We start from the raw sequence: 27,492 nt of genomic DNA, 5'->3' as shown, positions 1-27,492 counted from the left end.
GAAATAGTCCTTCTGCCCACCACACACTATAAACACATGAAAATAGCATGCAAATGCTCCTATAAGAAATTTGATGAAACATCTGTACCAAGACTAGGAAGTTACTTAAAACATATTTAGGTAGCCGGGCCTTGTGGCGGGCACCAGTAGTCCCAGCTTCTTGGAAGCCTGAGGCAAGAGAATTGCTTAAGCCCAAGAGTTTGAGGTTGCTGTGAGCTGTGATGCCACAGCCCTCTACCGAGGGCAACATAGTGACTGTTAGGAAGGTGTTAAGATCTTAACTCTGATTTTATTTTTCCACAATTTTTAATTGAGTGGAAATATTTAGTTTAGTGTTCAAATAATCAACTTTGAAGTTTTGGGAAGAAATAGAGAAGGATGACATAAAAAACAAAATATAGTTCATTGCAAAAATTCAGCTGTATCTTCCTTTAATCAGGAATAAACTATGAAAAAAAGAACAAAAACAGAAGTTTCACTTCAGAATAGATGTGGTTTTCTGTAACTAAATCGATAACAAAGGAAACAGTAGGGCACTCTAGAACTGTTTCCTCCAGTGTGTCAAATGAACACATTTCTGAAGAATGTAGATTATGGCCCTGGAGACACTGCATTTCAGCCTAATCATTAGCTCTCTGTTGATCCATTTGCATAGTTTGAGAGTTCAGAATTATAGGTATTGTAATCCTGTAAGGTTCTAACATTTCTACTTTCTTGGTTTTTGTTTTGTTTGTTTGTTTGTTTGTTTTTCTCCTGAAGAAAATGTGTTACCATTTCACTGGAAGAAACGGTAGATTTATAATAGAAATGAGAGGGAAATAGAAAATTTTTAATACATATGTATATGTGTACAATTTCAATGTGAGAAAAACATTCTAAAAGCCACACTGAAAAGAAAAAAAACAAGGCAAGGGACCTGGGGGGAGGGGGAGAAGAAAACCAAAGAAATATTCTACTACACAGATCTAATAAGGTAAAAACTTATAAAGTATGCCATAAATGAAATCAATAAAATTTCCTAGAAAGTGGGGAGCTGATTATTCTGTATTAGGAAAAAGTCTGAATTATAGAAAATGTTGTTAATTGAAGTATTCATTACTTTCAGGTATTTAATGTAATTTAATTGTATGAAAAATGACATTGATATTTTGATAAGGATTACATTGAATCTGTAGATTGCTTTTGGCAATCTGGTTATTTAAGTAATATTAATTCTTCCAATCCATGAGGATTTTTCATCCAGAGTGGAAGATTTTCCAATTCCAATTTCTCTTCAGTTTTTTTTTTCATCAGTCTTTTGGAGTTCTCCTTGTAGGTGTCTTTCACTCCTTGGTTAAATTTGCTCCTAGGTATTTTATATTTCAACAGCTAGTGTGAATGAAATTGACTTCTTGATTTCTTGGCTAGTTTATTATTTGCATATAGAAACACAACTGATTCTTCTGTATTGATCCTAGAACTTTACTGAATTTATTCATCAGATCTAAGAGTTGTTTTTTTTTTTTGTGGTAAAAATTTTTTTTATTATTAAATCATAGCTGTGTACATTAATGCGATCATGGGGCACCATACACTGGTTTTGTTTTTTTGTTTGTTTGTTTGTTTGTTTTGTAGAGACAGAGTCTTACCTTATCTTCCTCGGTAGAGTGCCGTGGCGTCACACAGCTCACAGCAACCTCCAAATCCTTGGGCTTAGGCGATTCTCTTGACTCAGCCTCCCAAATAGCTGGGACTACAGGCACCCGCCACAATGCCCAGCTATTTTTTTGTTGCAGTTTGGCCGGGGCTGGGTTTGAACCCGCCACCCTCGGCATATGGGGCCGGCGCCCTACCCGCTGAGCCACAGGCGCCGCCCCATACACTGGTTTTATAGACCATTTGACACATTTTCATCACACTGGTTAGCATAGCCTTTCTGGCATTTCTTAGTTATTGTGTTAAGACATTTATATTCCCTGTAGTCCCAGCTACTCAGGAGGCTGAGACAAGAGAATCGCTTAAGCCCAGGAGTTGGAGGTTGCTGTGAGCTGTGTGATGCCACAGCACTCTACTGAGGGCCATAAAGTGAGACTCTGTCTCTACAAAAAAAAAAAAAAGACATTTACATTCTACATTTACTAAGTTTCACATGTACCCTTGTAAGATGCACCGCAGGTGTAATCCCACCAATCACCCTCCCTCCACCCACCTCCCCCCTCCCTCCCTTCCCTTTCCCCCTTCCCCCTATTCTTAGGTTATAACTGGGTTATAGCTTTCGTATGAAAGCCATAAATTAGTTTCATAGTAGGGCTGAGTACATTGGATACTTTTTCTTCCATTCTTGAGATACTTTACTAAGAAGAATATGTTCCAGCTCCATCCATGTAAACATGAAAGAGGTAAAGTCTCCATCTTTCTTTAAGGCTGCATAATATTCCATGGTGTACATATACCACAGTTTATTAATCCATTCGTGGATCGATGGGCACTTGGGCTTTTTCCATGACTTAGCAATTATGAATTGGGCTGCAATAAACATTCTGGTACAAATATCTTTGTTATGATGTAATTTTTGGTCTTCTGGGTATATGCCTAGTAGAGGAATTATAGGATTGAATGGCAGATCTATTTTTAGATCTCTAAGTGTTTTCCAAACATCTTTCCAAAAGGAATGTATTAATTTGCATTCCCACCAGCAGTGCAGAAGTGTTCCCTTTTCTCCGCATCCACGCCAACATCTCTGGTCTTGAGATTTTGTGATATAGGCTAGTCTCATTGGAGTTAGATGATATCTCAAAGTAGTTTTGATTTGCATTTCTCTGATGATTAAAGATGATGAGCATTTTTTCATATGTCTATAGGCCGTGTGCCTGTCTTCTTCAGAGAAGTTTCTCTTCAAGTCCCTTGCCCAGCCTGCGATGGGATCACTTGTTGTTTTCTTGCTAATGCGTTTGAGTTCTCTGTGGATTCTGGTTATTAAACCTTTGTTGGAGACATAACCTGCAAATATCTAAGAGTTTTTTAGTGAGTTTAGGTTTTTCTAGATATAAGATCATATCAAGAGGGACAGTGTGACTTCTTCATTTCCAGTTTGGATGCCTTTTATTTCTTTCTCTTGCCCAATTGCTCTGGCTAGAACTTCCAGTACTATGTTGAATAAGTAGTACAAGTGGGCAGCTTTGTCTAGTTGCAGTTTTTATAGGAATAGCTTTCAGTTTTTCCCCATTCAGTATAATATTAGCTGTAGTTTGTCATATATGACCTTTATTGTGTGAGGTATATTCCTTCTATACCTAGTTTATTGAGACATTTTATCATAAAGAAGTGTTGAATTTTATCAAATGCTTTTAATGTGTCTATTGAATGACAGTGTGGTTTTTGTCCTTCATTCTGTTGATGTGATGTATCACATTTATTGATCACATATGGTGGACCATCCTTTTATTCCTGGGATAAATCCCATTTGATCATGATATTGCTATCTTTTTGATGTACTTTTAGATTCAGTTACTAGTATTTTGTTCAGATTTTTATTTCTATATTCATTGGGAGATGTCAGCCTGAGTTTTTGTTGTTGTTGTTTCTTTTTCTGATTTTGGTATCAGGGGAGTGCTAGTCTCATAAAGTGAATTAGGGAGATTCTTTTCAATTTTTTGAAATAGTTGAAGGGGAATTTTTGTTAGTTCTTCTTTAGAAGTTGGGTAGAATTCAGCAGTGAAGCCCTCTGGTCCTGGGATTTTTCTTTGCTGGAAGACTTTTTATTACTGATTCAATCTCATTACTCGTTATTAATGTGTTGAGCTTTTCCTTCTTTCTTGATCCAATCTTGGTAGGTTGTATGTGTCCAGGAATTTATCCACTTCCTCTAAGTTTTATAGTTTGTTGGTTTGTTAGTATATAGTTTCTCATAATAGTCTCTGGTGATGTCTTGTAGTTCTGTAGTATAGGTTGTAATGTCTCCTTTGTTGCTTCTGATTTTGTATATTTGGGTCTTCTCTCTCTCCTTGGTTAGTCTAGTTAGTGGTTTATTGATTATATTTATCTTTCCAAAAACTTTTCATTTTGTTGGTCCTTTGTATCATTTTTTAAATCTTTATGTCATTTGGTTGTGATCTGATCTTTATTACTTCTTTCCTTGTACCTACTAATTCTGAGTTTGATTTGTTCTTTCTTTCCTAGTTCCTTAAAGTACATCATTAGATTGTTTTGTTAAAATCTTTCTACTAATATGTTTTTATGTAGGTATTTGTTGCTTCCCTTTTATAACTTCCCTCTTAGCAATACTTTTTCTGTATCACATATGTTTTGGTATGTTGTGATTCACTTTTCATTTCTGTCAGTAAATTTTTAATTTCTACTTTTTCCTTGATCCAGTGGTCATTCAGGAGCATGTTGCTTAGTTTGCACATATTTGCACAGTTTCCAAAGTTTTTCTTATCATTCATTTCTGATCTTATCTTATTCTGGTTTAAGAAGTCACTTGATATGATTTTGATTTTTTTTCTATTTGTTGAGACTTGTTTTGTGTCCTAACATATGGTCAGTCCTGGAGAATGTTCTCTGTGCTGATAAGAACATATATTCTGAAGCTGTTGGAAGAAATGTTCTGTAAATGTCTTTTAGATCCATTTCTTCTAAAGTACAGATTAAATCCAGTGATTCTTTGTTAATTTTCTGTTTCAATTATCTAAAACTGACAGTAGAGTTTAAATATCCCCAACTGGAATTGTGTTAGGTTGTATCTCTCACTTTTTTATATACCTGGGTGCTGCAGTTTGGGTTGCATAGATGCTTAGAATTATATGCTCTTGTTCGATTGATCCCTTTACCATTATATAATGACTTTGTCTATTTTTTTTTTTTTTTACTTACAGTCTGTTTTATCTGATATAAGTATAGCTACTTCTGCTTACATTTTGTTGCCATTTGCATAGAACTTTTTTTCCTACACTTTCACTTTCTGTCTTTATAGGTGAGATCATTTTCTTGTAGGCAGCATATAGATAAGTCATTTTTTAAAGCTGCACTCAGCCCATCTATTTTTTTAAGTGAAAAGTTTAATCTCTTTATATTCAAGGTTTTTATTCATGTGTGAGCATTATACTATCATTTTATTAATTGATTTATGGTTGTTTTGTGTATCCTTTCTTTTGTTCTCTCTGTTTATCGTTGTGCTTTGGTGGCAACATTTGAGTCCTTTCTCTCTGCCTTATTTGTGTTTGCTGTCAATGGATTTTATACTTTTGTACATTTTTTTTTTTGATGGTAGATATCATCCCTTTGCTACCAGGTGTGGGACACTCTTAAGCATTTCTTATAGGCCCAGTCTTAATGAATTACCTCAGCTTTTGCTTGTCTAAAAAAGACTTTATTTCATCTTCACCTAAGAAAGATAACTTTGTCAGGTATAGTATCCTTGGCAGGCAGATTTTTCCTATATGTTATCCCATTCTCTCCTGGCCTATGGGTTTCTACTAAGAAATTTGCTGTTAGTCTGATTGAGGTTTGCTTATAAACGACTAGATGTTTTTATCTTGTTATTTTTAGAATTCGTTCTTCTTTGACAGTTTACCATATTATATCCTGGAGAAGACCTTTTCGAATTCTATCTATTTGGGGATCCCTGAGCTTCCTTTATCTAAATGTATAAATCTCTTGCTAAATTTGGGGATTTTATAGATACTATTTTATTAAACAGATTTTCAATCTTTCTCATTTTCTTTTTGCCTCCTAGGTCAATGAAAATTCAAATATTTGGTTGCTTCGTGGTTTCCCATGTCAGTAGGATTTGTTAATGATTTTTTATATTCTATTTTCCTTATTTTTGTCTGACTAGGTTATTTCAAAAGACCTATCCTAAAGTTCTGAAATTCTTTCTTCTATTTGTTCTAGTCTATTATTGAAGCTTTCAAATATATTTTGTATTTTATTTGATGAATTCTTCAGTTCCAGAATTTCTGTTTGGCTCTTTTTTATGATATGTGTCCCTTTGGTAAATTTTTCATTTGGATTCTGAATTGTTTTACTAGTTTCTTTGTATTTGTGTGTGTGTGTGTGTGTGTGTGTGTTGGCATCTCACTTAGCTTTTTAAATCTTATTTTGTACTCTTCTTCCAGGATTTTGTAAATTTATTTATTTATTTTTATTAAATCATAGCTGTGTATGTTAATGCAATTGTGGGGTACAATGTGCTGGTTTTATATACAATTTGAAATATTTTCATCAAAAAAGTTAACATAGCCTTCACGGCATTTTTTTAGTTATTGTGTTAAGACATTTGTATTCTACATTTAGTAAATTTCACATGTACCCTTGTAAGATGCACCATAGGTGTGGTCCCACCAATCACCCTCCCTCCACCCATCCTCTCCCTCCCCTCCCTTCCCTGTAAATTTATTTTTGGTAAGAATTTGTTTCTAGGTGAATTATTGTATTCCTTTGAAGGTGTCATATTTTCTTGCTTGTGCTTGTTTCCTCCATCCTTACTTTGATGTCTGCATATCTGGTCACTTCTTCTAATTTTTTGGATTTGCTTTCATGGGAAGGATTTTCCCTGAAGATGTATTTGTGGTGTTGGTTGAATAGGGCACTTTGGCTTTGCTTGGGGTACATGCTGTAGTGTAGCTTTTATATTATTTCTTTGGCTCTAAACAATATCAGTGGTATCTGTAATTTCTTTCATGGCTTATGGTACAGTTTTAGTGGAGGCCATGGTGAAGTTTTTCTGGGAGTGAAGATCTAGTGGGCAGTTCTTGGGCCCCAGTGGTGGCAGTGGCAAGCCAAGTGTGCCTGTCTTTGGGCCCAAGGGCGGCCTATGCTGACACCCAGTGTTAATGGGACCAAATGGGCAAATTCTTGGGCCTCCAGACAGCTTTCTCAGGGACAGTAGTAGCAGCAATGTGCCAGCTGGGTGGGCAGGTTCTCAGGCCCCCGGACAGCAGGTGTGTTTTGGACAACAGCAGTGTTAGTGGTGAAACAACTTCTGGTTCTCCAGCAGTGTTGGAGAAGTGGTGTTGGTGGTGGCTATACCAGGCTGAACTGGCTGGGCAGGCCAGTTCCCAGGCTTCCTAGTGGCTTGTGCAGGTGGGTAAGAGCTGTGATTGTACCAGGTGGGCCCAACCTCAGGGCTTAGAAGGAGTGCTTAGGTGCCAACAGTGTTGGTTGGGATGGGCAATCCTTAGGCCCTGGAATGGTCTCCTCATGCTGGGAGTGAGGTGCAGAGCTGGGCCAAGCAGCCCTATCCTTAAATTTCCTGCTTGTGTGTAGACACTGGCTGTGGTAGACAGGAGCATGGTGATCTGCAGACCTCCAACAAAATGCTCAGGTGGGGGCTGCAGCAGTTGCACTGTGCCCCTGCTACTGTGGAGGGCAGGGCTGCTTTTAGTGGCAGCAAGTAGCTGGGAACATGCTTCAGCCTGAAGTGGTGCCTGTGGGCACAGTGGTCTGTCTGCAGGGCCCTTGTAAATGTGTGGCAGCTCCACACCTCAGGGCAGTGGGGTTGTTGGCAGTGGCTCCTGCTTTTTAGCTTCGATGTAGTAGCTTATACATGTGGAGGAATCTGTCCCTGGGGCACATGAAAATGCACTCAACTCCACTGCTTGAGGCAGCAAGATCACTACCAACAGCTCATGCTTTGGCCCTGGCTGCAGTTACCAACAGCAGCGGTGGCCATGGGCAGGGGCTGTCAGTAGGGCTCCAAGAATGTGAAGATTTAGGGACTACAGGACTGCTATGCTGGTCTCTCACGATGGCCCCTTGCTGTGACTGCTCAGGGCTTGGGGGTGAACTCCCTCTTTGGAGCAGGTTGCTCCCTATGTTAGTCTCAGGGCCTAAGAGGGTCTCTTTCATAGCAAAAATTTCAGAAGTCTACAGTGGGAATGTGGACTGCTGGGGTCTCTCACTTGCTCTGTCCCTGAATTGGGAAGCCTCTGCAGGTTTTAGCTACTCCTGGTACAGAAGGCTTCTTGGGTCTCTCCTCTTTGCTTCAGGGGGTGCCTCTCAGTCTCCTTTTAATTCCAGCATTCTCTCTTAGATGATCTATTCAAAGTGTAATTATCTACTCATTGTTTTGGTTCTATTATGGAGGAGGTGGAGTACCAGATGCCTCTAGCCAACCTTTTTAAAGCCCCCCACCCCTACCCCAGTGTAATTGAATAGCTATTTAGAGTTCAAGTGCTCAGTCTATTACTGCAGACTGGTGGTTAAGCCAGTCATTTAATTTATATGGACTTCAATTACAATGAAGTTGTTATATATGTTTATAAAGCATTTGGAGATTTTTATGAAATTATCTTTGGATATCTGTTTTTCTATAAGGAATTCAAAATGCAAGTAGAGATGATGTTTACAATAGGATATCACTTAGGAACTTATTTCTTTGGAGAAATAAGCCAAATACAAAAATCTCCTCTTAGTTAAATAATAGTAATTGGCAAAGTGTTACATTTTAGGATTGTCAGGCTTAGACAGATCTGTGTAAAAACAGTTCATTCAGTAAACTCTAATTTATCCAGCTTGCCTTTGTTTTCTGAAAGTTACCTATAACCATACATAATACAATTATACAGCAAATTTGTCAATTATTTATCTTTCAGGGAAAGAACAAGAAGGGTCACACATTGGGGGTCTTTATGTGCCAGGCCTTGATCTGGTCCCCATCACACTTTCTTCCCTAGCCCCATACACATCCATCTTAGTCTGAACTTAATTATGTGGCCATACCCACCTGCAAGGCAGTCTTGGAAGCATAGCCTGACTATATATTACTTACTATCTGATGACAATTCCTTTATAGTATCATTCAAAATCAGAAGACTCAACGTTGTAGAGTACAATTCCACTTCAATATGTATACATTTACAAATTTAATCTACATTTCAATTTTACTTTCATTTTTCTTGGTCTAGTTAACTATGCAACAGAAGGGAAGAATTACAATTTAGTGGAGAAGAGAGCGACCTCAAAGTTAGACAGGCTATGTTTCAATCTTGACTTCATTTTTCTGAATCTGTGACTTTATTTAACCGTTCTGGGCCTCACATTTTCTTTCTTTTGTTTTTTATTTTTATTTTTTTTGAGAGTAGGTCTCCTTCTATTACTCAGGCTGGAATATAATGGTGGGACCATAGTTCACTGCAACCTCAAGCTCTGGGGTCAAGTGATCCTCCTGCCTCAGCCCTCCAGGCAGCTGGGACTTTGGGACATGACACCATGCCTAGCCAATTTTCTTTTTTAATGCTTTGTAGAGTTGGGGTTTTGCCTTGTTGCCTGGGTTAGTTTCAAATGCCTGGCCTCAGGCTTTCCTCCTGCCTTGTCTTCCTAAAGTGCTCAGATTAAAGGCATGAGTCACCATGCCCAGCCACATTTTGTCATTTATTAAATAGAAATGATATCATTACAGTTGAGGCGACCCGGGGTCCGATATCCCTCTGAAAGCAGTGTGTCAGAATCTTTGGTGATGTTTGGGAAATTTTCTTTTATAATATTCTCTAGTATGTGAAACTGTGATAATATTTTCTAAAAGATTCAGTTTATAAAAATGTATGATTTCTTTTACAGGAACACCAGATGCATTTTCCCAATTACTCACCTGTCCGTATTGCGACAGAGGCTATAAACGCTTTACCTCTCTGAAGGAACACATTAAGTATCGCCATGAAAAGAATGAAGATAACTTCAGTTGCTCCCTGTGCAGTTACACCTTTGCATACAGAACCCAACTTGAACGTCACATGACATCACATAAATCAGGAAGAGATCAAGTGAGTGAATGACTGAGAGATTTACTAGCTTTCTAAACTTTGAGGACTCAGCCCTCAGTAGAAGGCTGGGGTTTTAATGTATTTAAAAATTTAAAGGACAGTACCTTATCTATAGCTTTATAAAAGTGAGAGTGATTATTTATTTGAATTATCTGGTCATTTCTGAGTTTAAAAGAAAGTAGGAATATTATTTACAGGTAACTAAGTATTTTTTTTTTTTTTCAGGTAGGATCTTTTCCATCTTGGTAGAATTATTTTGCTTATACCAAAACAATTCTCCAAGTTTAGAAGATTTCAAATTGCATTCTACTAAAATGCTCAGTGTAGGAAAAATAAATATTGGTTACATGAACCACACTGCACTAACCAAATTGAAAGTAAAGTCAACCAGTGAAGTTTAATTTTCTTTGGACCGGTGACTATTTAATCTCAGTATAAGCTACTATGGGTTTTTTCCCTATACTAAGAGGATTTGCCTCCTCTAAGAATCTAATTATTATATTTTTTTATTTTAAAGTCTCAGTTTTCATATGGTTTATTCTACTTCTACATCATTGTCCCCCAATTTCTGGAAGTTACATTTAAACTGTTAAACTATAATGGTAAGTTACTTTTAAACTGTTGGCTCTAAGGATTGAAGCCAAATAAGCTTTTTCCAATTGTCCTTTTAAAAGCTCCTGATAACTATCAACAACTAAATTAACTTTTACTTAACACTAACTTTAAAAACCAAATAAATATTCAACTACACAGGGTCTGTGAAGGTTTACGTCAAGGCTGGGGTGCCTGTCCAGTTTCTTATACCAAAAGATTATGAGTATCTACATGCCCAAGTGTGTGAGAACTTTGTTCTGCAGGTGTACCTAACAGAAGCCACATTTCCAATAAAAAAACAGTTAGACCATTTGCCAAGACAATGGCTAACTCAAACAACAACAACAAAAAATAACAGAAAAAGAATTATTGAACAGGGTCAACCTGTTTGCTTAGGACTTTGGCAACAATACGCATGAAGTAACAAGATAATGGGGAGGGAATGGCAATCAGGGAGAACAGAACCAAGATTACACAGGATAATGGTGAAGTCCATAAAAGAGCACTCAAAATTGGAGGGAGCATCATGAGCAGGAAGGAGTTGGCACAGGGGACAAATACCCGCTGCTTACCTAACACCCTACTGAGGAATCTCACCAGGGACAGAACTGTGGTTCATCTATCTCAGAGCCCTGACAGGACCGCAGTGTAGGGAAGGCTTGGCAAGTGACCTACTCATATGACATTCAGGAAGCAGACCCATTAGTAACCACTGCCTCGATACGCAGTCTATGGTGGAGCCCTTGACGGAACTGGTGATGAAAGCAAACGCTGCCATTATGAAAACAAACTAAAATCTTTGATGAGTATGAAAGCCAATCTTGTGCTGATTTTTGTGCCAGGTACAAACATAATGGGTTTTATGTGTAAATGAGTCAGACTGAGGTCAGGAAGAAGCTATGACAAACTTGGAGACCAATAATGTGAGGAAATATAACTGGGAGGTCTTGGAAGCAATGCTATGAGGTAATAAACGAAAGGGCAGATTGTCTACCTTGCTGGCCTTTGAAAATCATACTGCAACTACAAGATAAGCATTTCCATGTCTTAACTAATTTATTTATTCAACAAATATTTGAGTTTCTGTTATATTATGTGTTAGATCCTGTTCTAGGTGTTAAAAGGCACAACAGTGAAAAAGACAAAGTCCCTGACTATGGGGAGCATGTATTAGTAGGTGATGTGAAACACCAGTGAAATAATAAACAGGCAGGATCAAGAAAAAAACAGCAGGAGAAGAGGACGGGAAGTGATGAAAGCTCCCAGTTTTCACAGGGTAGGGAGACCTTTTCTGGGAGTGGGACATCTGAACTGAGACCTAATAAAATGAAGGACCCAGTCGGGGAATATTGGGGAAGGGCATTCCAGCCAGAGGGAACGAGTGAAACACAGAAAGCCTTGAGGCCAAACCTGCCAGCTATGCCCTAGGAACAGCAAGGAGGCCAGTGTGAGTAGAGGGGAGAGAGGTGAGGCCAGAGAGAGGCCCTGCCCCAGGCCACGGTAAAGACGCCGGACTTTATTCTCCAGTCAGATGGGGAAGCCTGTGAAGGATATTGGGGCTTTTTAAGAGAACACTGACAATTGGGTAGAGAATAGATGAAAAAGACAAGAATGAAAACGGGGAGACCATTTAGAGCCTATTGCTGTAATCCAGGCCAGAAGTTCTGATGGCAGACACAGGGAGGAACACTGGATTCGGAGTGTATTCAGATGGCTTACTGATGGATTGGGCAAGGGTATGAGAGAGCAAGATGGATCAAGGGTAACTCCATATTTTGAGGCCTGAGCAATAACCAAATGAATAAAGATGGGCAGGAAACACTAAGGAAAGAGTCCGTTCGCAGTGGGGAAATTAAGAGTTTAATACTAATCATGCTAAGTTTCAGATGCCTACCACCTCGCCACTGACAATATCAGAAAAGTAGGTTGGCTATAAAAGTCTGGGGTTGAGAGCAGAGGTTTAGAGATATAAATAGGTATATAAATGCCATATGTTTGGTATTCTAAGCACAGGTTTGGATGAAGTAGGGCCCAGCACAGAATAAGTACTTACTCTCTTTCCGTCCTATGTAAAAGATAGCAGAAGGGAAATCCCACGTAGGGTGAGCATGAAGCAGGTGACACTGAGTTAAGCCTTTAAAAAAGATGGATAGAATCCTAAGAGTCAGAATTAAAGGGAAATATAGCCAAGGAGTAAGAAATAGTGTAAACCAAAGCAAGGAGAGAGAAGGGAGCAGTATGTGCAAAAAGCTGTGACTTTGCTAAGTGACTGAGGTGTGGACGTCTCGTGGAGAACCAGTGAAGAATCACCCAGCAACTCCAGGGCAGTCATCTGGGAATCCTAGACTCAGAATCTTTATTCAGGAGTGAGTGGGGATCCTTCAGAGTTTCATTGAGTAGGAGTTGGTACAATTCAGTGCTTGTGCAAGATTAATCTAAGTGTAAAGACTACATTTGAGGTATATAAAATTGGGAATTTGTTAAACCAGGCAGATATTAGAGTAGTCAACATTTGGCTGAAAAGAGAAAGTATTTTTTTTAATTATCAGATTTAAAGTAAGTTTTGGTAATATTAAACATATACAAGAGGCAAGATTAAGTATTAGAAAAACCTGTCTTTCCCTTCTGTTCAGAGACTTTGTTCTTCTACTGAGTAACTGTGCTTCAGAGAGATGACTGAGTATTCTCAGACTCAGTTTCTTCATCTTAAGTTAGAATGCAGACAGGATAATTTCTGTCTCCTAGTAAAGTGTATATTACTTTAATTTTGCTAAACACTATATTGTTTATAATAAAGTACAACCCTGAAACTTTCAATTAGAAAGTGGAAATTTTTCTCTATACGACAATTTTTTTTCCCAGCATCACCATCCAAAATTTAGTTAGATTTTTGTAACTGCTACAAATGGAAGGCTTTAAGAAATAAAACAATCACTGAAATCACCTGAAACATGACTTCTAGCATATTACAGATTCTTCAGTAAAGTTCTTTTGCTTTATAAATAAAATACCAATTTTTTCTTACAGAGACATGTGACGCAGTCTGGGGGTAATCGTAAGTTCAAGTGCACTGAATGTGGAAAAGCTTTCAAATACAAACATCACCTTAAAGAGCACTTAAGAATTCACAGTGGTAAATATCTGTTTGCTTTCTACACCTTGAATATCATAGCATGTGTGGTACTAAATAAATTCCTCATCGCATGAGATCAACATACATGATCAGGAACTCCTCACTTTTCTTTTAGGATAAAAACTAATATGGAGAAGCTTTCAGTAAATAATTGATATCTTAGTAGATTTTTAACCTTTGACTAAAAGACATCAAATTAATATAATGTGACGTACTCCAGAGTTCCTCATCAGAAAATAATGTAGCCTGTATTAACAGTACAAACTGAAAACACTTCGGCTTTCTGAATAATGTTAATTTCATTGCCTCCTTTGCACATTTGACAAGGGAATGAAAAAACATAGATACGATTTGCGCAGGGAAATAAGGAGGTGAGGATATCCTCAATGTGAGCAAAGTAGAAATGGAACTCAAGATAAGAAAACGGTGGAGAGGGAAGGCAGAGGCAGCCATGAAGAGCGTGTGAGCAGAGGACTGCGGCATTGAAGAAAAGTCAGGAGAAAACTGCTCCCCGTCTTCATTTGTTTATTCCACATCATTTCATAAAGTATTACTTAACAAGATGAATATTATGTGATGGAAGTATTATGTCTGTTTTAGAAACACGCAGTAAACAAAGAGCTATATTTGCATTTCTTTACAGACTTGTATTTGAACAAAAGCTTACAAAGAAAACTTAATAGTATCCCACATTCACAGATGCACATGAAATCTGTGCATCTCCCCACTAATTTTGTTATGTTGTTGTGGATTTAAATAATGAAAAAGAACTATTAGTTATAAATGGAAAGTTACGGATGTTTTCCCATTGCTTATTTTGTGAAAATTATTGTATTGACATTACATTTTACAAACATCTTTCTACAAAATAGTACAGTTGGCTTTCTGAAAAGTGGTTGGTGATTTCTGTTTTATTTTGGAACTGCATTTCTAAAAGTGTTGTTTGCTCTTTGAGGTTAACCCTTAAATACGCCAAAGTTACCACTTGAAAATGCTCAAACCAAGATTCTTACCAAAACATTCATTCATTTTCACACATCAATTAATGTTTCTGAAAATTAGAAGTTGTCAGTCACCACAGAAACCTATTTCTTAGCTTCCATACTATTGAACAGTTTTCATCAATAATATATTTTTAGTAGCCTGCCTTCTTAGCAGAGATGATTTGAAGGTAATAGAGTTATACCTAATTCAAGAGAGTTCTTCAAATGTTGAAATTGGAGTAGAAGAAGGAAAATGAAATAAAGCTTAGAGTAATAGTCATTTTGTCCTTTTGTCAGACTGCGTGGAGGAGAATCTGTGATACCTATAAATGATACAAAGTTGGGAAGCATGGATCATAACACAGTACTAGTCTAGAAACAAGAAGTTGAAATTCAAATGCAGAATCCTGCATTAAAAACGAGTCTCAATCAAGTTGTAAATTTGAATGGTCCAGAGCTCAGTACAAGCTGACAATATGCTGCCACTCACTGCTTCAAAAGCTAATGCAAATTTAGGCCAGATCGTAGAACACAAAACTCCTCTGCACTGTTCCTTCCTTGTGTACTTGTTTCTGTCTTGTTTTCAAAACTATTTAATATGAGGTTTGTATGCCTTTAATAGAGCAATAATTTTAATTTAAAATTATATAAGAAAAATTAAGAAAAACCAACATGAAGTAACTATTAAAAAAAAATAAATATATGAAGTCCTTTATATCCTGTTAGAAGTGGACGACAAATTAGGCTCTAAGACTTAAAAGTAAAAAAAAAAAATAAAACTACAATCAGTAACCAAGACCCAGGGTGTCTGTGAGTAAAAAGAATCAGTTGCTAGAAAAGGACTACTATTTCCGATACTGAGTCCCCAGGAAACATTCCTTGGAGCATTTGTAAAGACGAAAGAGCAAAATACAATGTATTGGTACATTATCCTCAGAAAAATCTATAAAATCATACAGCAAAAAATTTAGTAGGGTTTCTTTTTAAATCAATAGAAGAAGCCAGTGATATTTCACCAGAGTACAAATTATAAACAGTATTTCTCCAGAGTGGCCTCTTGGATTTAGGCCAAGTGTACAGCTCTCTGGGGAGGTTTTCAAGCCTTACCCAAAATGTCATCTCAGGACTGGTGCCAGTCTGCAAACCATTTGTTACTCATTATTGAAGAGATAAATACAAAACTTGAGAGTATTTATGAACTGTTATACCAAAATATTGCTCTGACATTTTATTGGTCCACAGCAGATTGGAAATCTAAAACAAAAGAAATCAAAAAAACCAACTAGTCCTTCATCACAGGTAGTTTAAAAAGCACTGTTTAGAATATCTAATAAGGGATGAATTGTATTTCCTTCAGGAAACCTCTTTAATTTTTTTTTTTTTTAATTTTTTTTTTTTTTTTGTAGAGACAGAGTCTCACCTTACCGCCTTCAGTAGAGTGCCATGATGTACACAGGACTCACAGCAACCTCTAGCTCTTGGGCTTCGGCGATTCTCCTGCCTCAGCCTCCCAAGCAGCTGGGATTACAGGCGCCCGCCACAACGCCCGGCTATTTTTTGGTTGCAGTTCAGCCGGGGCTGGGTTTGAACCCGCCACCTTCGGTATATGGGGCTGGTGCCTTACTCACTGAGTCACAGGCACCAATTTTTTTTTTAGATGAGTTTTTAAAATATGCTGAGGATCAGAGTCCAAAATGATACTTCTACCATTGCCTACATTGTTGCCATATATTGATACTATAAAATTTTAATAACGAGCCCTGTGTATAATCATGTGTGTTAAGAATTATTTGAACTCCGTGTATAGGCACTGAGCCATGATGAGAAGACTACCATACCTCTACTCAGATTTGAGACAAAAGAGCACCTGCCCGAGATCACTTAGCTAGTATATAGCAAACTGGGACTGTGATGTGGTCACTGATTCCAGACTCTGCTCTGTCTGCCTTTCAAAAAGATCAATTTAGTCTGTATTATAGATGTTTATCTTCTTACTATCTCTAGAAGGACTACTAGCATGTAGTTAATCTAAAAATGTTATCAAGTAATTAAAAATGTTAAACTAGAGTTATATTAGAATATTTCTCTTGTTTTACCTCTATTGGAAACATGGACCTAATGCATTGTAAGTATTGAAATCCTATTCCAGACATTTCGCTGGAAAGATAACTGATAAGCTGGAGAATGTAAGAGGTTGGTTAACAAGTAGGTAAGAGTTCTGAAAACCACATCCTGTGAGGAGTGTTTGAAGGACCTGGGTATATTTAACCTGCATGAGGAAAGTTTAGGGATCCATATGGCAGCTTTTTATCAAAGTGAAAGGCTGGCTTATGGAAGAAAAGTTGCGCTCATTCCTTGTGGCAGTAGAAAGGGAGACTAGGCCAGGGAAATAGGCAGTTTAGCAAGCTGACTCAGCCTGTCTCGGTAGAAATGTTTTATAAAAGAATCACTAACACTTGATAAGCATAGTAAGGGTTTTTCTGTGTAATCTCACAAAACCTCTCTAACAATCCACTGAGAATGCTTCTACATTTACACACCATAACTCTGAGGCTTGGAAAAGGATCAGAAAATAGCATGTGACAGAGCCAGGATTTGATCCCAAATTCTTGGTCCTCATCAGAACCAGATATGACCCTCTTGTGCAGGGCTAGGTTATAACCTCCTATTTACTAACAGAGTTGAAGCAGAGACCAGCTGATGTCAAAGGCGATGTGAGATGAGCTCCTTATTGAAAAGGAGGCTGTACTAGAGGGTTTCATTTTAATTCTTAAAAAGGAAGGGAGGAGATACTTACTTTGATACTGAGTAGACAAATCAGCATCACACTTCATAATTCAACAGTTGCCCATTCATTCACCCGAAAGAGGCCTAAGGAGCATCTGTGTGACCTATGCTGTGGTAGATGCGAGGGACAAATGGCAAGCAAGACCCAGAGGGGCCACCTCCCTGACTCTTACCATCTGTAATGTGGACATTGCAAATTAATGAACTGTAACTGTACAGGGACTAAAGTGGAAAATTAGGTTCGTATAAATATATTCCATGTACCTCACTGCTTTTCAACATTTTCTCCCAAAGTACCCCTGATGGCCAAGGAGAATAAATGCCCCGTACCCCTGGAGAGTCTAGGGAGGCAGCTTGAGCAAGACCTCCCTCCACAAGCAAGAAGCATCTCTGACGTTGTGGTGTTTTTTTCTAACAATTGATACAAATGTTATATTTTTTTCCATGGTAGTATCTGTTTTAATATAAAATTCAAGTCTTAACCATATCCACTGTCACAAAAATTGAAATTTCAAGGTGCTTTGCATACTCACTAGGACTTATATCTTGAGGGGTCTATACGTTCCCATTTAATAAGCAAATACTTATAATAATACTTTATATTTAAAGTTTTCCTCACATTAGGAAAAGTCTTTTCAAGAAACTTCATGTCTACAAGAATTTTTATCAATCAAGAGATGATATTCATACCTACTAAGTCTTATGGGAGATTTTCCTTTTCTTTCTTCTAATATTTCTCCCACAGATGGTTAACTAGAGTAAAATACATTAAACTATGTATGTAGTTTGGTGAAACAAGATAAGAAAAATATTATTTAAAAGAGTAGAATATAATTATTTTGGGGGGTTGAGAATTATTTGAAGTTGTAAAAGTTGGCAGAAATATTTTATATGTGTTCTGAGAAGATTCCCTGATTGGCTGGCATATGTAGTTCAGACTAAGGTTTTACTAGTGTTTATAACATTTTTGTAGGTTTTGAACTTACAATAATGATTCTAAATAAAATAGTATTCCAAGCATGTAGGGGGATCTCTTTTTAAAAATTGCTATTGCTTGTTTTAAGGAAAATGTGGATTCAAAAAATTATATTTAATAATTCGGTGAATATAATTTTTTGTTTGTTTAGGAGAGAAGCCATATGAATGCCCAAACTGCAAGAAACGTTTTTCCCATTCTGGTTCCTATAGCTCACACATAAGCAGTAAAAAGTGTATCAGCTTGATGCCTGTGAATGGGCGACCAAGAACAGGACTCAAGACGTCTCAGTGTTCCTCACCATCTCTCTCAGCGTCACCAGGCAGTCCCACACGGCCACAGATACGGCAGAAGATAGAGAATAAACCCCTTCAAGAACAACTTTCTGTAAACCAAATTAAAACTGAACCTGTGGATTATGAATTCAAACCCATAGTGGTTGCTTCAGGAATCAACTGTTCAACCCCTTTACAAAACGGGGTATTCAGTGGTGGTGGCCCATTGCAGGCAACCAGTTCTCCTCAGGGTGTGGTGCAAGCTGTTGTTCTGCCAACAGTGGGTTTAGTGTCTCCCATAAGTATCAACTTAAGTGATATTCAGAATGTACTGAAAGTGGCAGTAGATGGTAATGTAATAAGGCAAGTTTTGGAGAATAATCAAGCCAATCTTGCATCCAAAGAACAAGAAACAATCAGTGCTTCATCCATACAACAAGGTGGCCATTCTGTTATTTCAGCTATCAGTCTTCCTTTGGTTGATCAAGATGGAACAACCAAAATCATCATCAACTACAGTCTTGAGCAGCCTAGCCAACTTCAAGTTGTTCCTCAAAATTTAAAAAAAGAAAATCCGGTCCCCACAAACAGTTGCAAGAGTGAAAAGCTACCAGAAGATCTTACTGTTAAATCTGAGAAGGACAAAAGCTTTGAAGGGGGAGTGAACGATAGCACTTGCCTTCTGTGTGATGACTGTCCAGGAGACCTTAACGCACTTCCAGAACTAAAGCACTATGACCTGAAGCAGCCTGCTCAGCCCCCTCCACTCCCTGCCCCGGAAGCTGAGAAGCCCGAGTCCTCTGTCTCATCAGGTACTGCAGATGGCAATTTGTCCCCCAGTCAACCACCTTTAAAGAACCTCTTGTCTCTTTTAAAAGCATATTATGCTTTGAACGCACAACCAAGTGCAGAAGAGCTCTCAAAAATTGCTGATTCTGTAAATCTACCACTGGATGTAGTAAAAAAGTGGTTTGAAAAGATGCAAGCTGGACAGATTCCAGTGCAGTCTTCGGAACCATCTTCTCCTGAACCAGGCAAAGTAAATATCCCCGCAAAGAACGATAATCAGCCTCAGTCTGCGAATGCAAATGAGCCCCAGGACAGCACAGTAAATCTCCAGAGTCCTTCGAAGATGACAAACTCTCCCGTTTTACCAGTGGGATCAACCAGCAATGGTTCCAGAAGTAGTACACCATCCCCATCACCTCTAAACCTTTCCTCATCCAGAAATGCACAGGGTTACTTGTACACAGCAGAGGGTGCACAAGAAGAGCCACAAGTAGAACCTCTTGATCTTTCGCTACCAAAGCAACAGGGAGAATTGCTGGAAAGGTCAACTATCACTAGTGTTTACCAGAACAGTGTTTATTCTGTCCAGGAAGAACCCTTGAACTTGTCTTGCGCAAAAAAGGAGCCACAAAAGGACAGTGGTGTTACAGACTCAGAACCAGTTGTAAATGTAATCCCACCAAGTGCCAACCCCATTAATATTGCTCTACCTACGGTCACTGCCCAGCTGCCCACAATCGTGGCCATTGCTGACCAGAGCAGTGTCCCATGCTTACGAGCACTAGCTGCCAATAAGCAAACCATTCTGATCCCCCAGGTGGCTTACACATACTCTACTACGGTCAGCCCTGCAGTCCAGGAACCACCCTTGAAAGTGATCCAGCCAAATGGTAATCAGGTAAGCAATCACCCCCGTCCTGAACCTGGCTAGTAAAATGCTAGTTTAACTCTTTCTGATAAAAATTAGTCACTGTAGAGCCAACTAAGTCATTACCAACTGTCATGGCACGATGTCTTCTGTTGTTTGTTAATCCAAGATACTGTTATCCTTTTAAACTTTGAAATGTTATCCTACTTTGAAAAATGATTTTATAAGCCTCAGCTAAATATCTATCTGAAGTTAGAAATAAAAAAGAAAAGAAAAATTAAAATAATCATAATGGTTTCTGTTTCTATAGCTGAATTCCTAAAATTAGTAATAGTTTCTGCCTTGATTATGATCATTAATAAAAATGTGTTCATAGCACATAGCAGACTTAGCTATCACTTTTATGTACTAACACCTCTCTTCGTAAAAGGCTTTAATTAAATAAGAATTAAGTATACAGGGAACTCACATGGTGAATTTACTGATTTTATAAGCTACAGATAAAATCTTTAGTCATAATTAATATATATGAGGAAATGTGGCTATGAGCCGCTGTATGGGTTTCCTCTTTCACTAGTTACAGTGGAAGTTAACCAGAACAATATTTACTCTGTCCGGGAAGAGCACTTGAACTTGTCTTGCTCAAAATCTATGGTAGTTTTACACAAAGCTGTTGTATGTCTTATTGTGAAGGCTTTTTCTATGCCATTAATGTTGATGTTTCCCTCAAATTTCCATCAGTTTCTGAAAGAATCAAATAAGTGCTAGAGATAAATTTGATCTTTTATACAAATATTTGTATAAAATAATTATTTCAGTATCCTGCTCAAATGTGTATTTACTGCTTTTGTTTTCCTTTAAATATTGCTCCTGATTGGGTTTTCTGCAATTATAATAACTTTTGAGAAAGATTTTCATGTGACCAGTGAAGTCATCTAAATTTTTAGTGTATGGAATACTGCATGCGTTTGGATAGGAAAAGAGTGACCCTTAACATTTCACATAATCACATGACCAGCCCAAATAGCAATGAAAACAGAGTCAAGTTACTGCAGAAGCCATTGGCAACTCACAGATGACTCAGACAAATGGCTGCACTTTTCCTGCCTTAGGAACCCATAAGAAATGTTCTGGAAAAGCCTTCAACTTTTACAAAATTTGTGGGTCTAGAGGCAATAGAATTCAACTATCTAGAAAAACCAAAAGGATCTCAGAAACTTAATTCTTCAACAGGTTCCCTGCAGGATTATTCTACCTACAAGACAGACTGCTGCCCAAAATTATCTCCATGACACTGCCTGATTTTTTTTATATTCCACTGGAGTTCTAAAGACTCATTTTGACTAGCAGATATTTCCCGTTTAAAAATGTAAACCCTCCTGCGTTGTTTTTCCATGTCACTCCTTACGAAAGTAGAGCAAACCCCTCTCTTTTCAAGTAGGCCATGGAAGTTAGTTCCAAGAACACTGAAGTTCTGAGGGATACATTTAAAAAAAAAATAGAATCTTGGGCTGCGCCTGTGGCTCAGTCGGTAAGGCGCCGGCCCCATATACCGAGGGTGGCGGGTTCAAACCCGGCCCCCGGCGGAACTGCAACCAAAAAATAGCCGGGCGTCGTGGCGGGTGCCTGTAGTCCCAGCTACTTGGGAGGCTGAGGCAAGAGAATCGCTGAAGCCCAGGAGTTGGAGGTTGCTGTGAGCTGTGTGAGGCCACGGCACTCTACCGAGGGCCATAAAGTGAGACTCTGTCTCTACAAAAAAAAAAAATAGAATCTTAATTTCTGCTTAGGGAAACCCAGAATTAAAACATGAAGGTAAATGATGCCATTAGTAATGAGTGACTAAGAAGCATATTCACAAACTAGAACTTCCTGCAAATTTCTTATAGTATTGGTTTACATGGAACCAAGTAAATTTTGTTACTCTGCATTTTAGATTCTTTCTTTCTGGTGTCCTTTCTTGTCAGTACCGGTTTAGATGTGTCTGTTTTTCTGAAGTTTTGACTGTATTCTTTCCAGCCTCACTTTTGTCTGTATCAGCCCCACCTATGATCTAGCCCCGCTCTTGCAGCCCGCGTGCAGTGCTATATGCTTGCTTTCGTCAGTACATTCAAAGTATAAATCAAAGCAATTCTTTAACCCATGCTTTTTTTATATCTCTTACCTTTTCATTTTAAATTAAAAATTTTTATTCTTTTATTCCTTTAGGATGAAAGGCAAGACACTAGCTCAGAGGGAGTATCAAATGTAGAGGATCAGAATGACTCTGATTCTACACCACCCAAAAAGAAAATGCGGAAGACAGAAAATGGAATGTATGCTTGTGATTTGTGTGATAAGATATTCCAAAAGAGTAGCTCATTATTGAGACATAAATATGAACACACAGGTACGTCAGACATACTATCCTTTTTTAAAATGCCTATGATATAATATACTGAAAAATGCTAGAATAAAAACTAAAGTTCTTAGAATTAATTTTGTTTTTGTTTTCTACTTCTCTGATGTTGCTACATTCATTTATCTGCCCACTTCTACCTAGTGCTTAATATGTGTGCCTTCATTTTTGGTTTTTGCCCTAAATATCCCTTTACTGACTTAATTCCTTCAGGCTGGCACAGTATTTATTCTATCCATATTCATTTAATGCAAATTTGTGCTAGGTTAGTATGATTAAAAAACATAGTATCCACTAATAAAAACTACAGCACCAGTGGCCTAAAAAGATAGGGAGACAGGATCTGTCTCCATGAAATAAAAAGCTGCTTTGGAAGCGTGCAGCCTGCTGTCCTATAAAGTCGCAGGACACTTTTGGTCCTTGTCACTTGAAGATGTCATGCAGACTTTCTGTGTTTAGAAAGGACGGTGCTAATGTCCTTTTCAAGTCTTAGGTACTGTGATTCTTTCCCAAAATACACACTTCATCGGCTATTTGAGAGGGAATCTTAGCATCATTCTGCTAACAACTGGCTCTCCGAAGGGTAGAGGAGACTGATTTGTAGTATTTGCAGGGTTTTGTGACATGAATACTGCCACAGTGGCTGATTTCAAGCTGGGTGATGTCAGTCAACTTGCAGTATTCCTAAAAAGTTAGCAGTAGACTCTCTCCAGCCAGTAAAGACTGACTTCAGCACACCCTGTGTCTCTCCAGTATGGGCTGCTGGAATGGCTTGAGCCATTTGTCATGAGCTCTTACAACCCCTGCCCTTTCTTCCCTCCTCATCATCACCCATTTGGGCTGTATTATCCTTATCTTTCATATTTCTATCAACTATTTTAATTCATTTCCAACTCTTGTGAGAAAAGATAAAGACTTTTCCTCCTTCAATCTGTAGATTCAAAGATATATGTAGTGACACTTGGACATTTCTTGGTGTTAAAGCTAGTATTACAAAAGGCAAGTCGGATCTCTCAAAATAAGCCCCTTGTCACTCAATCCTCTGGTTGTTTTCACAGGGATCTCAGAAAAATTAGAAAATCTCCTTCGTCTTCGGGCAGCAGTAAAATATTACCAAATACTAAAATGAAAAATATATATGAAAAATACACTAGCCCTAAAAATCAAAAGCATCATGTCTGCCTTTGTTAGTGCTAACTTGTGATAGCAGTGAAATTGGATATTACCAGTCCTGATGATGATCACGGCCGGTTCTTCCCATGTCTAGGCAGCAGCATTCCTCTACCCTCCAGGGGAGAAACTTGTTTCTCAGGGGTCAGAATAATTTAGATATTACAGTGCTTTGTGGTTTTCTCAATGATATCAGTATATAAAGTACACGTATATGAGTTTTATCATACATAAAAGGTATTTATGAAGCATGAAAATTTCATTGGGGATAGAGGTTGTGACTAGGAATAAAATGTCTAACAGGGTACTGGGTTGGGGAGTGATAATGAAAAAACCAAGGTGAGACGCACGTCCGTCCCCTCCTGCCCTCACTGTGGTCACTGCCCAGTACCTCACGGGAGCTTCACTTGCTCAGGTTTGCACACTGGTGTCCTGATGCTTGTATCTTGGGCGTTTCAACCTCATACAGCTTCTCCATTGGTCTTTTATCTGCAAAGCAGAGTTTACATTTTCGGGTATAAGGGACAAACCAACTATTGTACTATGTTACAAAGGGTTCTGGACCTGGAAGTTTTTTTGTTGTTGTTGTTTTGTTTTGTTTTTATTTTTGTTTTTTTCAGTTTAGGCCGGGGCTGGGTTTGAACCCGCCACCTCCGGCATATGGGGCCGGCTCCCTACCCCTTTGAGCTACAGGCGCCGCCCCCTGGAAGTTTGTTTTTTTTTTTTGTTTTTTTTTATGTTTTATGAAGGGAATAACTAGTTCCTCTCCACAAACTAAAGTGCCCCAAAAGCCTTATAAGGATTTTATTTAATAAGGATAGCACCGAAATATGAAAGATAAAAGATTTTATCGAAATACAATGCCACCATTTTATTTCAAAGCTGTTCTTACTTTGCAGGTAAAAGACCCCACGAGTGTGGAATCTGTAAAAAGGCGTTTAAACACAAACATCACTTGATCGAACACATGCGGTTACATTCTGGAGAAAAGCCCTACCAATGTGACAAATGCGGAAAGCGCTTCTCACACTCGGGCTCCTACTCCCAGCACATGAATCACCGCTACTCGTACTGCAAGAGGGAAGCGGAGGAGCGCGACGGCGCCGAGCAGGAGGAGGCGGGCCCCGGGGGCCCCGGCCCGCGCGCCAGGGCCTCGCCCTCGCAGGTGGATTCGGACGGGAGGGAGAGCTCGGCCAGGGAAGAGGACGAAGACAGTGACAAGGAGGAGGAGGAGGAGGAGGAGAAGGAGCTGGAGGAGCTGCGGGAGGAAAAGGAATGTGGAAAACCACAAGGGGAGGAGGAAGAGGAGGCGGAGGAGGAGATGGAAGAGGAGGAGGCGGAGGAGGCGGAGGAGGGAGGAGCCGCCAACACGGAAGGTGCCGCGGAGGCGGAGGGCGCTGCCGGCCGCGCGAGCAGCCCAGAGCAAAAAGTAAGCGAGGATAGTGAGCAAGTGTCTGAAGGAAAAACAAATGAAGCCTGATAGTTTTCTAGAGGGAAAATAAATTCTAAATTGGTAATGAAGTCTGTTCTGTATTACCCATGCTTTTCATGGAAACACAGTACCCTGTATGCTGTGGTTCCTGTCCACTACTGTGTAAAGTAAAAACTAAAAAAACACAAAATACAAAAAAAAAAAAAGAAAAAAAGAAAAAGAAAGAAAAAAACATACAAAAAAAAAAAAAAATATCCAGGTGTGCCTGAACTTCAGAGCTAGTAATTTTTCATGCAGTTTTCAAAGTTAGGAAAAAGTTTGTAACAAGAAGCAGATTAGAAAACTTAAATGACTCAGAGAACAAAGATTAACAGGTTAAGGGAAACTGATTAGATGAGCATCTGGCATTGTCTTATTGTATCAGTATTAATTATCATTCTTATGTTGGTTTATTCTTAAGCTGTACAATTGGGAGAAATTTTATAATTTTTTATTGGTAAACATATGCTAAATCCGCTTCAGTATTTTATTATGTTTTTTAAAATGTGAGAACTTCTGCACTACAAAATGCCCTTCACAGAGAAGTCTAATGGAGTTCCAAACCGTGCTAACTACCTTTTATAAATCCAAGCTAGAAGGTAGTGATTTCTAATATTTAGACGTCATAGTAGAGCATATTATCATTAAAAGTGTATTGTTAGCCTTAAGAAAGCAGCCGGTAGAAGAACTGAAGTTTCTTACTCTTGTGGTTTAAAATGGAGTTCACAAGATTGTCATTGAGTTCTGATTGCAGGGACTAACAGTGTTAATACTGGTAAGGACAACGAAGTCGTCAAAATCAGTGTCTGTGATTGTGTTTGAGTTCGTGGTAACAAATATGAAGGATATGACATGAAGCTTTGTATCTCCTCTGGCCTTAAGCAAGACCTGTGTGCTGTAAGTGCCATTTCTCAGTATTTTCAAGGCTCTAACCCGCCTTCATCCAATGCGTGGCCTACAATAACTAACATTTGTTGATTTGTTGTATCAAAATTCCCAAGTAAAACTGAAAACCACTGACTCTGTCAGAGAAACTGAAACACTGGGACATTTCATCCTTTAATTCCTCAGTATTCATTTTGCGTTAATTGACTTTCAGAATTTCTCTACAGAAACGAAAGGGAAATTTTCTAATCTGCTTTATCCATGTACTTGCATTTCAGACATGGACATGCCATTGTTATTTGGCTCATAACTGTTTCCAAATGTTAGTTATTATGGACCCAATTTATTAACAACATTAGCTGATTTTTACCTATCAGTATTATTTTATTTCTTTTAGTTTATAGATCTGTGCAACATTTTTGTACTGTATGTCTTCAAACCTGGCAGTATTAATACCCTTCTTACTGACATATGTACTTTTAGTTTTAGAAAACTTTTATATTTATGTGTCTTATTTTTATATTTCTTTATTTATTACACAGTGTAGTGTATAATACTGTAGTTTGTATTAATACAATAATATATTTTAGTATGAAAATTTGGAAAGTTGATAAGATTTAAAGTAGAGATGCAATTGGTTCTCTTGCATTGAGATTTGATTTAACAGTGTTATGTTAACATTTATACTTGCCTTGGACTGTAGAACAGAATTTAAATGGGAATGTATTAGTTTTACAACTACAATCAAGTCATTTTACCTTTACCCAGTTTTTAATATAAAACTTAAATTTTGAAATTCACTGTGTGACTAATAGCATGATATGCTCTGCAGTTTTATTAAGAGATTAGCCTAACCATAAAACTCTCATTTCCTTAGTAAGCCAAATTAGGATTACCTTATATAAACAGTGTTGGGAACAATGTTTAACACTTTGTGCCAATTTGTTCCTGTATTCATGTATGTAAGTTACAGATCTGATTCTTCATTTTTAAGTTCCTTGTTACACCATGGTCATTTTCTAGTTTTTTACCAGACTCCCCCATCTCACAATAAAATGCATCAACAAGCCTGATTTGCTGTCATTCTTTTAATCATTATCAGTATTTTCTCTGAAAACTCTTCGTGACAGAGCTTTTATATACTGTCATCTCACACTTGATTCCTCTTGAGCCGAGTTTGTGTAACACTAAAGGTTTTAGACACTTATCACTAAATCATGGATTTTCTTATGGCTAAATGTTTCTGGAGAGGTTAGAGTTGACAAGTAAAGGCCTCCTCAGACACTTTTCCTTCTTCCTGAACCCTTTGACACCCTACTTCCAATCCCATGCCTTCTTGGCCCTTAGGACCCTTCAGGGAAGGCTGGGCTAGATGCCTTTCTGACTCTCCCTTGGCTGCTGTGCCTTTCTCATTAGAGCTCTTGTG

The 27,492-nt window shown here is 38.2% G+C and overlaps 1 protein-coding gene across 14 annotated transcripts in view; it reads left to right on the top strand.

Moving 5' to 3' along the window:
- The window catches only part of ZEB1 (zinc finger E-box binding homeobox 1), a 206,474-nt gene extending 179,335 nt beyond the window's left edge, over positions 1 to 27,139 (top strand). For all 14 annotated transcript variants that reach the window (XM_053572698.1, XM_053572707.1, XM_053572697.1 and 11 more), the window contains 5 exons: positions 9,538 to 9,740; positions 13,362 to 13,467; positions 18,365 to 20,175; positions 22,351 to 22,531; positions 24,610 to 27,139. In XM_053572698.1, coding sequence (XP_053428673.1) covers positions 9,538 to 9,740; positions 13,362 to 13,467; positions 18,365 to 20,175; positions 22,351 to 22,531; positions 24,610 to 25,190 — 2,882 coding nt within the window. In that variant the 3' untranslated portion in view covers positions 25,191 to 27,139. The remainder of the gene's footprint in view (positions 1 to 9,537; positions 9,741 to 13,361; positions 13,468 to 18,364; positions 20,176 to 22,350; positions 22,532 to 24,609) is intronic.
- Positions 27,140 to 27,492: the final 353 nt, after the last annotated feature.

The sequence above is a fragment of the Nycticebus coucang genome, chromosome 20 (genome assembly GCF_027406575.1).
Source record: "Nycticebus coucang isolate mNycCou1 chromosome 20, mNycCou1.pri, whole genome shotgun sequence".
Classification (NCBI taxonomy): domain Eukaryota; kingdom Metazoa; phylum Chordata; class Mammalia; order Primates; family Lorisidae; genus Nycticebus; species Nycticebus coucang.
Note: the sequence above shows the minus strand (reverse complement) of the source record. Positions and strands in the feature narration are given on the sequence as shown.